A 13,010-nucleotide genomic window follows, 5' to 3' on the forward strand; every position below is an offset into this window, starting at 1 on the left:
TGGAGGCTGTAAAGGTTGGCCTCCAAACTTATTTGGCCAAGCTGTCCAGAAAGTCAAAGGGAGGATTCATTAGCAAGAATGAAATTTCCCACCAGATTGTGTCTGTCCTTTGAGCCAAACAGACTGAAACTTACTTCTTGGCAGTCTCTTTGTGGGGTGTTCAAACACTAACACAAAAAAGTTTTGAAAGCCCTGTGATGTCTTTTGGTGAGTAGAGTGTCTATAGGAGCTTATGTGGAGGAATCAATGTAACTGTTGCTCCTGAGTTGTCAGATAATTCATCAAAAGGGTCCCCCTCTATTAGGGATGAATTTTGTTCCAAGAATGGAATCCATCACTTCTAACTCAAGACCTTAGCTTGTGATGTGACATAATGAAGCACTCAGGTCTAGTGATAGAGAAGAGATTTTCTCTTCTTGAAGAGATAGATTTCTCCCTTGAGAATGTGTTTCAATCAACATCACAACTTTGTCCTTTCTCATTGAAAGGTCTACGTTGCCATATTTAATTAGTTAAGGCAGCCTTGTAATAATTTTTTTAAAAGATTTTATTTATTCATTTAAGAGAGAGAGAGACAGACAGAGCACAAGCAGGGGGAGAGGCAGAGAGGGAGAAACAGGCTCCATGCTGAGCCGGGAGCCTGATGTGGGGGCTCCATCCCAGGACCTGGAAATCATGACCCAAGCCAAAGGCAGACGCCCAACCATCTGAGCCACCCAGGCACCCCTGTCTTGTAATAATTACAAGAGAAGTGGAAGACTAAAATTCTAGAGGCTTTTTTCCTTGAAGGCCATTAACCAGTTTTATTTTTATAGATGCAATGCCAACCAGCCAAAGTCTAAATTATTATGATCTCTAATATTGAACTCCTGGCCCTGCAATCTACACAAGGGAACAGCCTCGACTGACACTTTCACAGATAGTAGTCATGGATTTTTTTTTTTTTTTTTTTTTTTTTTTTTTTAGTAAAGTGGTAGCTAAATCTCAGGGATCTTCTCATTCACTTTTTCTTTGCCATTTTGTCAAGGTGTTTTAAGTAAAACTCTTCTCAAGTATCTGCAGATTATTTTCTCTTCTGTGAAACACAATTTTGACAGGTGGGAGGAAATAAATAGAATGAATGTCTCTTGCCTGAAATCTCTGCTCAAAAAGTGGGAGATGATGATTTAATAGAATTACAATGTGCAGCCTCTAGGTTAGTGCCCAGGTAGCCCTAAAATTGTTTAGCTGTCAAGAGCATCATGTGGTTCCTCCAAGGATTTTGTTGTGGTTCATTTCTAAAAGGCAAACAGCTGAAAGACTTGTGTTCATGCTAAGAAACACCAAGCATATGAACTCAGGCAGTTATTCCATCTCTGGGGTTCTCTGCCTGGGCCTTCTTTTCTGGGAGCTTCCTGTCTTCCCTTTAGGGTTATGCTCATTGTACTTATTCTTGACCTTGATCATCCTCCTCCTCCACCATCAAAAGTGATTGGTCCAAAGATGGACACCTGATTCAAACTAAACCAATCAGAGACCTTTCCCTGGGGATTTAGACCTGAGGCAAAAGTCCGTTTCTCTTTTAGGAGGAACTGCTTGTAGGGGCACCTGGGTGGTTCAGTCAGTTAACGTCTGCCTTTGGCTTAGGTTGTGATCCCAGGGTCCTGGGATCAAGCCCTACGTGGGGCTCCCTTCTCAGCAGGGAGTATGCTTCTCTCTCTCCTTCTCCCCCCACTTGTGCTCGCTCTCACCCACTCTCTTTCTCTCTCAAATAAATAAAATCATTTAAAAAAAGAAAAAGAGGAACTGCTTGTAATATGTGAAATTGTGAGGCATAGAAAACGATGTACCATGTAGATTGAAGAGCAGAAAAGGCTCATTTGTCCAGAAACAATGAAGCAGATAACATAGAGAGAAGCAGAGACAAGAGACAGAGAGGCAGAGGGAAAGAGAAGGAGAGGGAGGGAGGTATGCACTTCCTTATGTTCCATGCAGTATCCTTATAACTGCTCCCTTTGGCTTATGTGAACAAAATTTTTTACCTGCATCCAAGAGGAGTCTTAACTACTTTTCCTCCCACTTCTCGAGGATGTATGATACAGAAAATGTGAATTTGCCCAACCAAGTAGTCCTGAAGTCACAGGATATGTATTGACCCTTCAAGAGCCTCCTCTTGCTGCTATTGTAGAACAAATCTGCCTGCTTTCTGTGTTCTCCTTCTCCGACACCAGTCCTCTAAGGGTCTAGAAAGACTCAACTTGAGGACCAGGACACACTGAAATTTTGGGGCTCCCAAGGATGGCTGTGGTGCCTAGCCATCATTTGTAATATATTTTTTTCCTCTAACAAAACACATTCTGAGTTTCAAATGACCAATTTATAAAATAACTCTAGAAATAAAACCCTTAAAAAAAAAGTTGGGACTGACTGCTCCATATTAATTAGTAGTGAGGCTTCACATGACAGAAGGGTTCTTTAATACACGCAAGTACTCCATTAATCAGAGTTTGATTGCATTTTAAGTATGCTCCAACACATTTGAGTTTTCATTTATTTAATGAGAGGGAGGAGACAACTAGAATTTAAATTTTAGGAGCCTCTGTGCACTGAATGGCCATTAGATGACAAAGCAATTGTGAAATGTTATTAGAGGGATAGGTCAATGGAAGAAAAAGAACTAAAAATACCCTCTCTCTCTCTCTCTCTTTCTGAGGGACAGAATTCTGGAATCTCACAAAGGAGGAAGCAATTAAGACTCTGATTCAGTTAAGAAGTTATGAGAGAAATAGGGGAGCCTGGGTGGCTCAGTCGGTTGAACATCCAACTCTTGATTTTTGGCTCAGGTCATGATCTCAGGGTCATGAGATTAAGCCCCACATTGGGCTCTGCACTCAGCAGGAAGCTTGCTTGAGATTCTCTCCCTCTCCCTCTGCCCCTGTACCCCCCTCTAAAATAAATAAATAAATCTTAAAAAAAAAAAAAGAAATGAATGAAATGGGGTCCCTGGGTGCTAAGATGGTTAAGCATCTGCCTTTGGCTCAGGTCATGATTTTAGGGTCCTGGGATTGAGCCTCACATCAGGCTCCCAGCTCAGTGGGGAGTCTGCTTCTCCCTCTCCCTCTGCCTCTCCCCCTGCTTGTGCTCTCTAGCTCTCATAAATAAAATCTTTAAAAAAAAAGTTATGAAAGAAATATAATATGAAAGCCTAGAGGCACTACAGGGTTTGAGTTCTGGCTCTCTTGTTATAAGTTGATGACATTTGGCAAGGCACAAAGTTTTCTGAACCTTGTTTTCTTCTGTATAATAGGATGCCTAGTAATGCTTGTCTGCCAATTCTCAGAGTTACTGTAAGATTCATGTATAATTGTACAGGTGAAATTGTTTTATAGTCTGTAAAATATATAAATATTATTTAATATTACCATGATAATTGAAGTACTAACAACTTTTAATTATTATGACTAGGTGGAAATGTCTATGGTCAAATGGTCCAATTAGGACTTATGTGGCAGACACTACATGAGAATAAATTCACTCTTTAAGATTATCTGTAAATATATATCTTTAAAGAAAACTTTTGTCATTTTTAAGTGTGACTTGAACCTATGTCCATCAGGTCAGTGCTCTTGTGGAGCAGAATTTGAGTCCTGGGCCCTCTCTCCATCCCACATTGGTTTGACTGCTCCTCTCCTCTTCTTGGCTCCAAAAGGCATTGACCTTTTCTGACCAGGCATGAAAGGTGGCCTCCCTTGAGTCTGGACAATGCTGAGACAGAGGGATAAGAGTAGAGCTTGTATATCCTGGGCTCCTGTCAACGTGACAAATAAGACCAGAGAAGGGCAGTGGCTTGAACAGCTGGTGTAACCAGATCTGGGACTTATTTGGGTAGAGGGAGGAGTTCAATGACATCGTCAACCAATGACTATCCTATCAGGTGGCAGACTCTTTCAAGTTTAGCTTGAAAGATCACTTCTGTGTTGCATGCAGTGGGCACTCAAACAATATATATATTTCTTGAATATATAAATAATGCTGAGAACCTTGAAATTTACCTCCAAACACTGCTAATTAGTTCTCTCATCATACCCAAAATGATATTAATAATATGGTTTGGGCTTCTGAGAGTGATGATTCAATTTCTCTATCATGTAGATTTACACAGATCTAAGTACATAGAAACATTTAACTTTTTTATTTTTACATTTTATTTTTTAGCATTTAGGTATTATTTTTAGTATCTTTTCATTCATTTTTTTTCCCCATGTTTTTGAACAAAGTTGTAATTATAGTTTTCATAGATACTTGTTTTCAGATATATTTCTTCAAAAATAATAAAAATTATCTTTTTCACATTGGTACATTATCTACAGAAGTTCTATTTCATATTTTAAAAAATATTTTATTTCTTTTTTTTTTTTTTTTAAAGGGGGGCAGTTTGTTAAGTGTCTGGGTGGCTCAGTTGGTTAAGCGTCTGCCTTTGGCTCAGGTCATGATCTCAGCGTCTTGGGATGGAGCCCCACATCAGGCTCCCAGCTCTGCGGGAAGCCTGCTTCTCCCTCTCCCACTCCCCCTGTTTGTGTTCCTTCTCTGGCTCTCTCTCTCTCTCTGTCAAATAAATAAAATCTTAAAAAAATAAAAAAGATTTTATTTATTTATTTTAGAGAGAGAGCTTGCATGCGTGGAGGGAGGGGGCAGAGGGAGAGTGAGAGGGAGAGAATCTCAAGCAGACTCTGCATTTAGTGAAGAGCTCGAAGCAGGGCTTGATCTCAGGACCCTAAGATCATGACCTGAGCTGAAACCAAGAGTCAGCCGCTTAACCAACTGAGCCACCCAGGCACCCTCAGAAGTACTATTTCAGATAGCTACCAAAAACTTCATTAGGTATTAAGCTTTCACAAATACTTAGCCAATCTCTTGTTAAATATTTAGGATACTTCTAATTAAGATTATGTTGCAATTGGCAATATAGCTTTGCAATATAGCTTGATAGCTAACCTCTATTTTTCTTTTCTATTTTTCTTTTTTATTTATTTGACAGAGAGAGACAGCGAGAGAGGGAACATAAGCAGGGGGAGTGGGAGAGGGAGAAGCAGGCTTCCCGCCGAGTAGGGAGCCCGATGTGGGGCTCGATCCCAGGACCCTGGGATTATGACCTGAGCCGAAGGCAGACGCTCAACGACTGAGCCACCCAGGCGCCCCTCTATTTTTCTTTTCTAAGAAAATATGTAGGCAAAAATACTAGAGGACAGACCACTTGCACACAGTACTCAAGTAAAGACTAAATCTCAGAAATCCCCCTTTCCTCTAGTCCAACTGCATTGCTGAAGCAAGAGATAACATAAGGCAGAACAGTCCCATCCATCATCATCATTATCAAAATTATCTTCCTTATGATCATGCCAGTGATGTATTTATTAGGAACACTAGAGTGAAGCCTGACAATGAGACCTGTACCTGCAAAGAATAATATTGTGCAAAAATGTGTGGCAGGACCAACTCATTGTGATTTAAGTATTTGTAAACTTGCTGTGCCCTGGACATTTTGCTAGGCATTTGGGATGCAGTAAATTATGAATACACAAGTGTCACATTTGATTTGTCAAGGAACTGGTCAACGCTGATCCTCCTAGTGAAATAAAGATTAATCTTATGCAACAGTTTTCTGGACTCTTTATTATTCAAACCCTTATCTGTTCAAGGTCCTGGTCTGTTTAGTTCCTCTTCAGTTGCTAATGGTGATCCTGCTCTGAGAATTTTCTCCAGACTAGTTCAGCAAGCCCAGGCCGGTTCTGCCTCAAGGGCTTCTGGGCTGGATCCTCTAACAACTTACCCACCCCACCAAGTTTCTGACCATTCGTCTCAGCAGGAACCAGTCACCCACACCAAGTCAGCAATTCAGAGGGGTAGGGCTGACGAAAGCAGCTTGTGGCTTTCCTGAGGCAAATATGGCAGATGACAAAGTCAAGACAACAGCCATTGGGCTGGGTGACCACCGGTACTGAACCCAGCTGTGTAGGGAACACCTTGTTAGGTGTGGGGAAAAACAGGAAGAAAACGAAGCCCTCTTAGACCTGTCCTCAAAGAGCTTGCAATTCTCTTAGGGAGCTGATTCCATATGAAGTCCCAAAACTGTAACGAATGGTAAGAGGCTACCTTACAAACTGTTAGGAGTATGCCAGTGGGTGCTAAAAGAAGAATGGGCAAAATCATGTAAGGATCATCATGCCCTCAATAAGGAATTATGGGCTTCAAAGGAGCATTTCCATAAAGACATGTAGGATTCTTCTAGCCCCAGGAGGCAAGAGATAACTGAGGTAAAAGTTAGAATATAAGACAGTGTTTTATATGATTATGTGTCAAAGAAACAGACAAGAAAACCAAAAGACAAGAATAATATGAATTTAGGGGAGAGAGACTAATGGAGGCTTGACAATGGAATATGGAGGGTAGTTTTGAGCAGGGTTCAAATAGAGATATATGTAGTGAAGGAATAGGCTAAATATGCTTGGGTCAGAGCCTGGCTGGAGTGGATGAAGACACATTTGTGTAAGAATCAAGGTCAGAAAGCAATGAAGATGGCAGTTTGTTGCAAGTCCTTGGGTGCTAGATTGATAGCTCTGACCTTTATTCATGTGGGCAGTTGTTAAAATCTTGTGAGCCAGGGAATGACACCATGAAAATAGGAGGCCAGAAAGGAGAGACTGGAGGCAGAGAAACCAGGTAGGAGGCCACTGCAAGCATTTTGAGATAAGGTCTTGTTGTGGGAGCAGGAAGGGAAGGATGGTTTTGAGGGACACCAGGATAAAGAATCACTTGCTATTGCTTGGATGGAGACACAGAGGGAGGAGGGATGGATGGCTCAGGGAAGCTTTCAGTAGGAAGTGTGCTGAGGGGAAGATTAGGAAGCCGGAATCAACTTCTAGTGGAAAGTCTTTGCAAGTGGAGAAAAATTTACTTACTCTCAATTGATTATCTTATAAAAACTGTGGAGTTTCCCTATGAGATAGGCATGCAGGAGGTAGCACACTGATTTAAAATGACAATACCAGGGAGCAAATGGTGACTCGCGCAGGATGGGAGAATAGAAAGAGCACTCTGATCTAGGATAAATCCTAGGCTGAATCGGAGGGTTTTTTCATGAATTCATTGTATGTACTTAGACAAAATGCTCTGGAGTTCACTGGGCCAGATTCCTTATCTGTAAAATGGGGATATAAAATATATTATCTATTCTTTGGGCCTCCATGAGGCTTAAATCACTGTCATTTGAGTGCCTTAGTATGTAACAGAATTTGTGTTAAGAACTTTATTTGCATTTTCTTTTTTAATCCTTAGAATGTTCATTCTGCATTAAAAAAAATGCCAAAATTTAGTGGCTTAACCCAATAGCCATTTTATTTGCTCACAGTTCTGCAATCTGGGCTGGGCTAGGCTCTGTGGTTCTTTTATTCATCTAGATGGTAGTCACTAATGTGTTTGCAGTCAGCTGATGGGCCGCTAGGGGCTGGGCTCAGCTCAGAAGTAGGGTGGCTGGACTTCTCCCTCTCTCCACATATCTCAGGGCCTCTCCCTCTCCATGTGGTTTTCTCCAGCAGGGTAGTTGGACTTATCTAGGGACTTAGGTGTTCCAAAAGTACAAAAATAGAAACTTCCACACCTTCTTAGGGGTTAAGGTGGGGGTGGGGTGGGGTTGGGGGAGCTAGCACATATTCAATGCTGTATTTTCCTGGTTAAGGCAAGTCACCGGCCTAGTCCAGATTTACACTGGAAGGGACTCCATAAGGGAGGGTGGTCCGCTGAAAAGCAGCAATGTCACGGACTACCACAATATTATCACCAACTTGTAATGAATAATCTGTGACTTAGGGAAGCTAAGTTACTTGCCCAATGAAAAGAGTAGAGCTAGGCACTTCAAAACTTGTGTTCTATCATGGGTCAATGGATAAAATTTGTAGTGTTTTAACCTAGAACCCCGTGAAGTGGGTACTGTTATTGCACCTAATTTACAAAGGAGGAACCGGGGAATAGAGAGCTCAGGTATTTTGCTCCAGAGCTTATACATTTAGTCACTACACCGTGCGGCCTCACGTGGGTAGTACATGACACATACAAGGCAGCTGTAAACGTTATGGCATCTGAAGCTGCTGTTTTCGAAGGACGGAGCAAATGTCTTCAACCATCCACCATCACATCACACAGGCTACTTGGGAACTGGGGGTTTTCCCTTTGAGTTATCCTGTGATCTGGGCAATTTCCTTTTCAGGCATCAACTTCTCTGTCTTTCACCATCTATTTCTTGAAGCTTGGCAAGGAATGAAGACAGCATCCTTGCCCATCCGATCCCAATCCTGATTCTCACTGGCTGATTCTCATGGCTCCCTCAGCATTTTCTTCTTCTCTGGTAGCTGCCAGATACTCCTTACAAAGCGGGCCCTTCCTTCTTGGGTGAGGAGCTTCCTGGAGTAGGGCTGGACTCAAGTTTCCATCCTTTAATCATCAAGTTAGCCTTGCAGCTTCTGATTAGTAACCACTTGGTCCTGCTACTTCCTCTAGTTCCATAGCTAATTTCCCCATTGTCATAACTGTGGTGGCTTTTGACGATAGCTTGCTGATACTATTTCCAGTGGAGTGACGTGTCGCTTCCCCCTTCCTTCTGCTGGTCCTATGGGCAGAGGGTTTTGCTGCATGGGAAATCCGGGGTTCCAGAGTCTCTGGAGAGGAGCTTATGCTCTGCTTATCTTTGAAGGTGACCCATGTGGCTGTCTTTCTCTAAGGCAGCCCTGATTTTTCCTCTGTGGGGAGTCTGGAATCAGAGCACACCCTCAAGTATAGATAATGGGGTGACAGGTGCCTCATTTTGGTGGGCTCTGTTCTATTGTGGGCATGACAGGGAGTAGCCATTCAGGGAGTGGCCCCGAAATACTCCCTGGCCTTTTCCAAGGCAAAACTATGGGGTGGTCTTGTTTTTTCCTGTAAACTTTTCTCCTTCAAAGTAACTCCAGATTTTGACTTTATTTCACCCTTATAAAAATAGTGAGGTGCAATACTTGCACTTAATACAATTCTATTTTATTTAACAGAGAGGTATGTGGGTGGGCTGGGTGCTGTTCAAAGTGTTTTACAGATCTTTCCCGATTTAGGTAGGATGAGGTCCTGATAAATCCACTGTAAATTGAAAACACCGTAAGTTGAAAATGCATTTAATACCGAACATCACAGTTTAGCCTAACCTATCTTAAATGTGCTCAGAACACTTACATTAACCTACAGTTGGGCAAAATCATCTAACATAAAGCCTATTTTATAATAAAGTGTTGGATATCTCAAGTAATTTATTGACTACTGCTGAAAGTGAAAGGCAATTGTTATATGGTTACAGAATAGCTGTAAGTGTAAGCTGTTTACCCTTCTGATGGCAGGGCTGACCGGGAGCTGTGGCTGCCGCGGCCCAGGCCCAGCATCAAGAGAATATGGCACGGCATATCACTAGCCTGGGGAAAGGTCAAAATTTAAAATTCCAAGTAAAGTTTGAATGTATATCCCTTTTGCACCATCCTGAAGTGGAAAAATCGTTAAGTCCAACCACTGTTAAGTCCCGACTGTGTGTACATATATTGCCTCATTTGACTTATTTCGAAAAACTTCTGTTTGAATCAAATAGCATGGGCAGGGGCTTTGTGAAACGTGACTTACCTCGCAGCCGCTTTCCCTTTCCCTCCAGCGGAGAGGGGACAAGGGAAAAAGGAATTGAGCTGCTCCGAAGGCCAAGGCTGCCTCCCACTTCCCGCAGCTGTCTTGCCAAGCTAGATCTAGGGGCTGGGGATCTCCACCCCTCTCCTAGATCCAGCCGGTGGGAGGGTGGGTGGTTTTTTCCGGGTCACTGGCGCACCCTCTCCTCTCCCAGCCACCTGCTCTGGTTCCATGCCGGCTCCAGGCTCTCTGGAGGGCGTCAGGGACATTCCAATCCTCCCACAACCCGCGCGGATGTCGCGGGGGAGGGGGGCGCGATTGCTCTCCCTTTCCAGTACCCAGCTTTGACCAGGTTTCTTCTCAAGTTCTAGTGACCCGAGTCACGCAAGGAGACTAAAGATTGATGAATGGTGTCAAGGTTGTTTGTTTACAACGCACCCACTGGCGAAGCTGCAGCTCTAGTGACAGAGGCACTTTCTGGGCACCGTCTGCGCTCTAGCAGACAACTGCAAGCCAAACAGCCAAGATGCCTCCTCGCCAGACCAAATATGGTCACAAGCGCTAAGCAGCCTCCCGTGGAAAGGCTGGCCTGTCTCCCTGCGCCAGGGCGGACCCGAGCCCGCCCTCAGGCGGAACCTCGGATCGGCGCGGCGCTCTGGGCGCTCCGGGCCTCGGCACCAAGCACGAAGGGAGGGCGCGGCAGCCAGGACCGGCCCTTCCTCGGCCTGCGCCGCTCACTCGCGTGCCCTCCGCCGCCCCCAGCCTCAGTTTCGGTCCACAAGCCCTTGATTAAACAGGCGCAGGCCACTTTCCCTTTGATCCCGCCCTAAGTCCGCGGTAAACTCAAAGGAATGCAGGTCCAGGGCTCCGCGGGAAAGGCCCGCACGACCGGGAGGAGTGGATGGGGGGCACCCGTCTCCTCTTACCCAGCAAAGTACCTATCACGCCCAGGGCTCTCTAGAGCCGAGGTGGGGGAGGAGAAGGAGGAGGAGAAGGAAGGGGAGGGACGAGCGGCGGCAGGCAGGCTCAGGACTTGAAGGTTATGCATAATTCAACAGCTCAACTTTCGGGCCCGCCTCTTTTCTGGGAGTGGGAGTTCGCTCCAAACTTTGTTTATGGGACAGTCCGGGAGCCGCGGCGGCCTCGCTGTCTGCTTCTCCTCCGCCTCCTTCTCGCGGAGCACGAACGCCTGAGGCCAGTTCGGGGGATGTGAGAGCCGAAGCCCCTCGGCTGCCAGGCACCAAGTCGGGATTTGCCAGCCGGACCCCGGCTACAGCCCTGCGAGCTCGGGACGCACCGAGCGACTGAGGCCCGACGGCGAGTTCGGGCGGGACGGCGGCCGCCGCACGCCCAGACTCGGCTTCGCTGCGCGCCCAGGTAGAGCCCGCTGGAGCGCGCCCGCTCACCCCGTTCCACCCCAGGGCGCCTGGGCTCCTCGGGCTTCCGGAGTCGCGATGTCGTGGAGCTGGCTTGGGTTGAGACTTTGGGGGGGGGCTGCCTGCCCGGGAAAGTTGCGACCTGTCCTTCGCCACCAGCAGTTCAGCCACCTCCCGAGTGCAGTTACTCCCCCCCCCCCCCCGCCCTTCCTTGTCGTCCTCCTCCCGGCAACTTACTTGCTTCAAGAAAGTTGCATAATTCTCCAGGCCAGGAGGGACCCCTCCCCCATCCGGTTGGCCTTACCGCTGCGTGTCTGGGATCCTGAGGCGGACACCTATCTGTCGCCTCTTTTTCTTTTGTTTCTGTTCTGCCCCCGGACCCCTTCCTGCGACTTTAAATAAAAGGCTGATCTGACCTTTCTCTTTGCAGAAGATGAATCCGGCCTCGGTGCCCCCCCCGCTCCCGCCACCCGGGCAGCAAGTGATCCACGTCACGCAGGACCTAGACACGGACCTCGAAGCCCTCTTCAACTCGGTCATGAACCCCAAGCCCAGCTCGTGGCGGAAGAAGATCCTGCCCGAGTCGTTCTTCAAAGAGCCTGACTCTGGCTCGCACTCGCGCCAGTCGAGCACCGACTCGTCCGGCGGCCACCCCGGGCCCCGGCTGGCTAGCGGCGCCCAACACGTCCGCTCGCACTCGTCGCCCGCGTCCCTGCAGCTGGGCACCGGCGCGGGTGCTGCAGGCAGTCCAGCGCAGCAGCATGCGCACCTCCGCCAGCAGTCTTACGATGTGACCGACGAGCTGCCGCTGCCCCCGGGCTGGGAGATGACCTTCACGGCCACTGGCCAGAGGTACTTCCTCAAGTAAGTCAGCCTGAAGTCAGGGGGCACAGTCACGGTGCCCAGGGTGCGCATGCTTGTTGGGGTGCGCGCGCGCGGTGTGGGTCCTTCCACGTTTGTTTCCGAAAGATCTGGGAAGATGGAAGTAGGGAGTGAGTGTCTGGGTGTTGGAATGGTAAAGGATCAGAAGAAGAGCATCTGGTGAGGTTCTTCCAGGGTCCTGGAATTTCCAAGAGATTGGGGACCTGGAAACTCGTAGAAGTAGGAGGAAAAAAAAAAGTAGTTTTGGGGTGATTCTCATGAAACACATAGGTGACTTTGCCCTGAATCTGGAATAGTGACTTCTGGGCACAAACCCTTACGCCCTTACCTGTCCACTCCAACTTAGATGCCCCAGAGCCTGGTCCATTGGGATGTGACATGGAGATAAATTCTAGAACATTTTTGAGGCTTGGGAAGGAGGGGACTCTTGGTAGTGTAGGTGGTCTGCAGTCTCTCCATTCTTAGGAAAAGCAAGCTAGAAAAGTGAACACTGCCTGGTAGGCCTTTCTGCTCCCAGCTGAGTGATGTAATGACCACACAGCACAGTGATGTAATTAGCAACTCCGTGGTGAAGTAGTTGTGGGCTGGAAAATCAATTGTGTGGAAATTGGGTCAGGAGTTATATTATGTCGCAGTTAGTAACCTAAAATACCAACGGATCAGGAGCCTGTTTTGTTGTTACTCTTCCCTTTCACATTGTTAGGGCTTTTCTGATGTGATGATTTTTACATTAGACTGTAAGGGAAAATACATTCACAGACATAAAGACGATTGTTTCAGTTGTGGTACCCTAAGATAATTATGTTCCAGAGGAGAAACGCGCTGGAACTTGAAACATAACCAGTGAGGTCAAGGGGGGTCAGGCTATTGATGGCCTGGCTGGAGGTTGTGCCAGCAGCTGGTCCACTTGGTTCCGGATTGCCTGCACTGACTGGCCATTCATTGCCATGGAAAGAAACTTCTCTTCTTAGAACCTGCCTTAGACTTTATTTTAAAGCCGAAATTGCTTTGATGGAGAAGCCTTAGTTTAAAACTTACGCTAGGACGTTATGTGCTCTTTTAAAAGTATAATCAAGCCTTTCT

At 46.1% G+C, this 13,010-nt stretch overlaps 1 protein-coding gene and 1 long non-coding RNA gene across 2 annotated transcripts in view; one reads left to right on the forward strand and one right to left on the reverse strand.

Moving 5' to 3' along the window:
- Positions 1-7,270: 7,270 nt before the first annotated feature.
- Positions 7,271-10,764, reverse strand: LOC118550512 (uncharacterized). Its single transcript, XR_013447031.1, has 2 exons — positions 9,673-10,764; positions 7,271-9,144 (listed from the first exon to the last, which is right to left on the reverse strand). It is a non-coding gene; the product is annotated as an uncharacterized LOC118550512 (long non-coding RNA).
- The window catches only part of WWTR1 (WW domain containing transcription regulator 1), a 133,222-nt gene continuing 130,976 nt past the window's right edge, over positions 10,765-13,010 (forward strand). The window contains exons 1-2 of the mRNA XM_036115647.2: positions 10,765-11,046; positions 11,476-11,909. Coding sequence (XP_035971540.1) covers positions 11,479-11,909 — 431 coding nt within the window. The 5' untranslated portion in view covers positions 10,765-11,046; positions 11,476-11,478. The remainder of the gene's footprint in view (positions 11,047-11,475; positions 11,910-13,010) is intronic.

The sequence above is a fragment of the Halichoerus grypus genome, chromosome 1, assembly GCF_964656455.1.
Source record: "Halichoerus grypus chromosome 1, mHalGry1.hap1.1, whole genome shotgun sequence".
Taxonomy (NCBI): Eukaryota; Metazoa; Chordata; class Mammalia; order Carnivora; family Phocidae; genus Halichoerus; species Halichoerus grypus.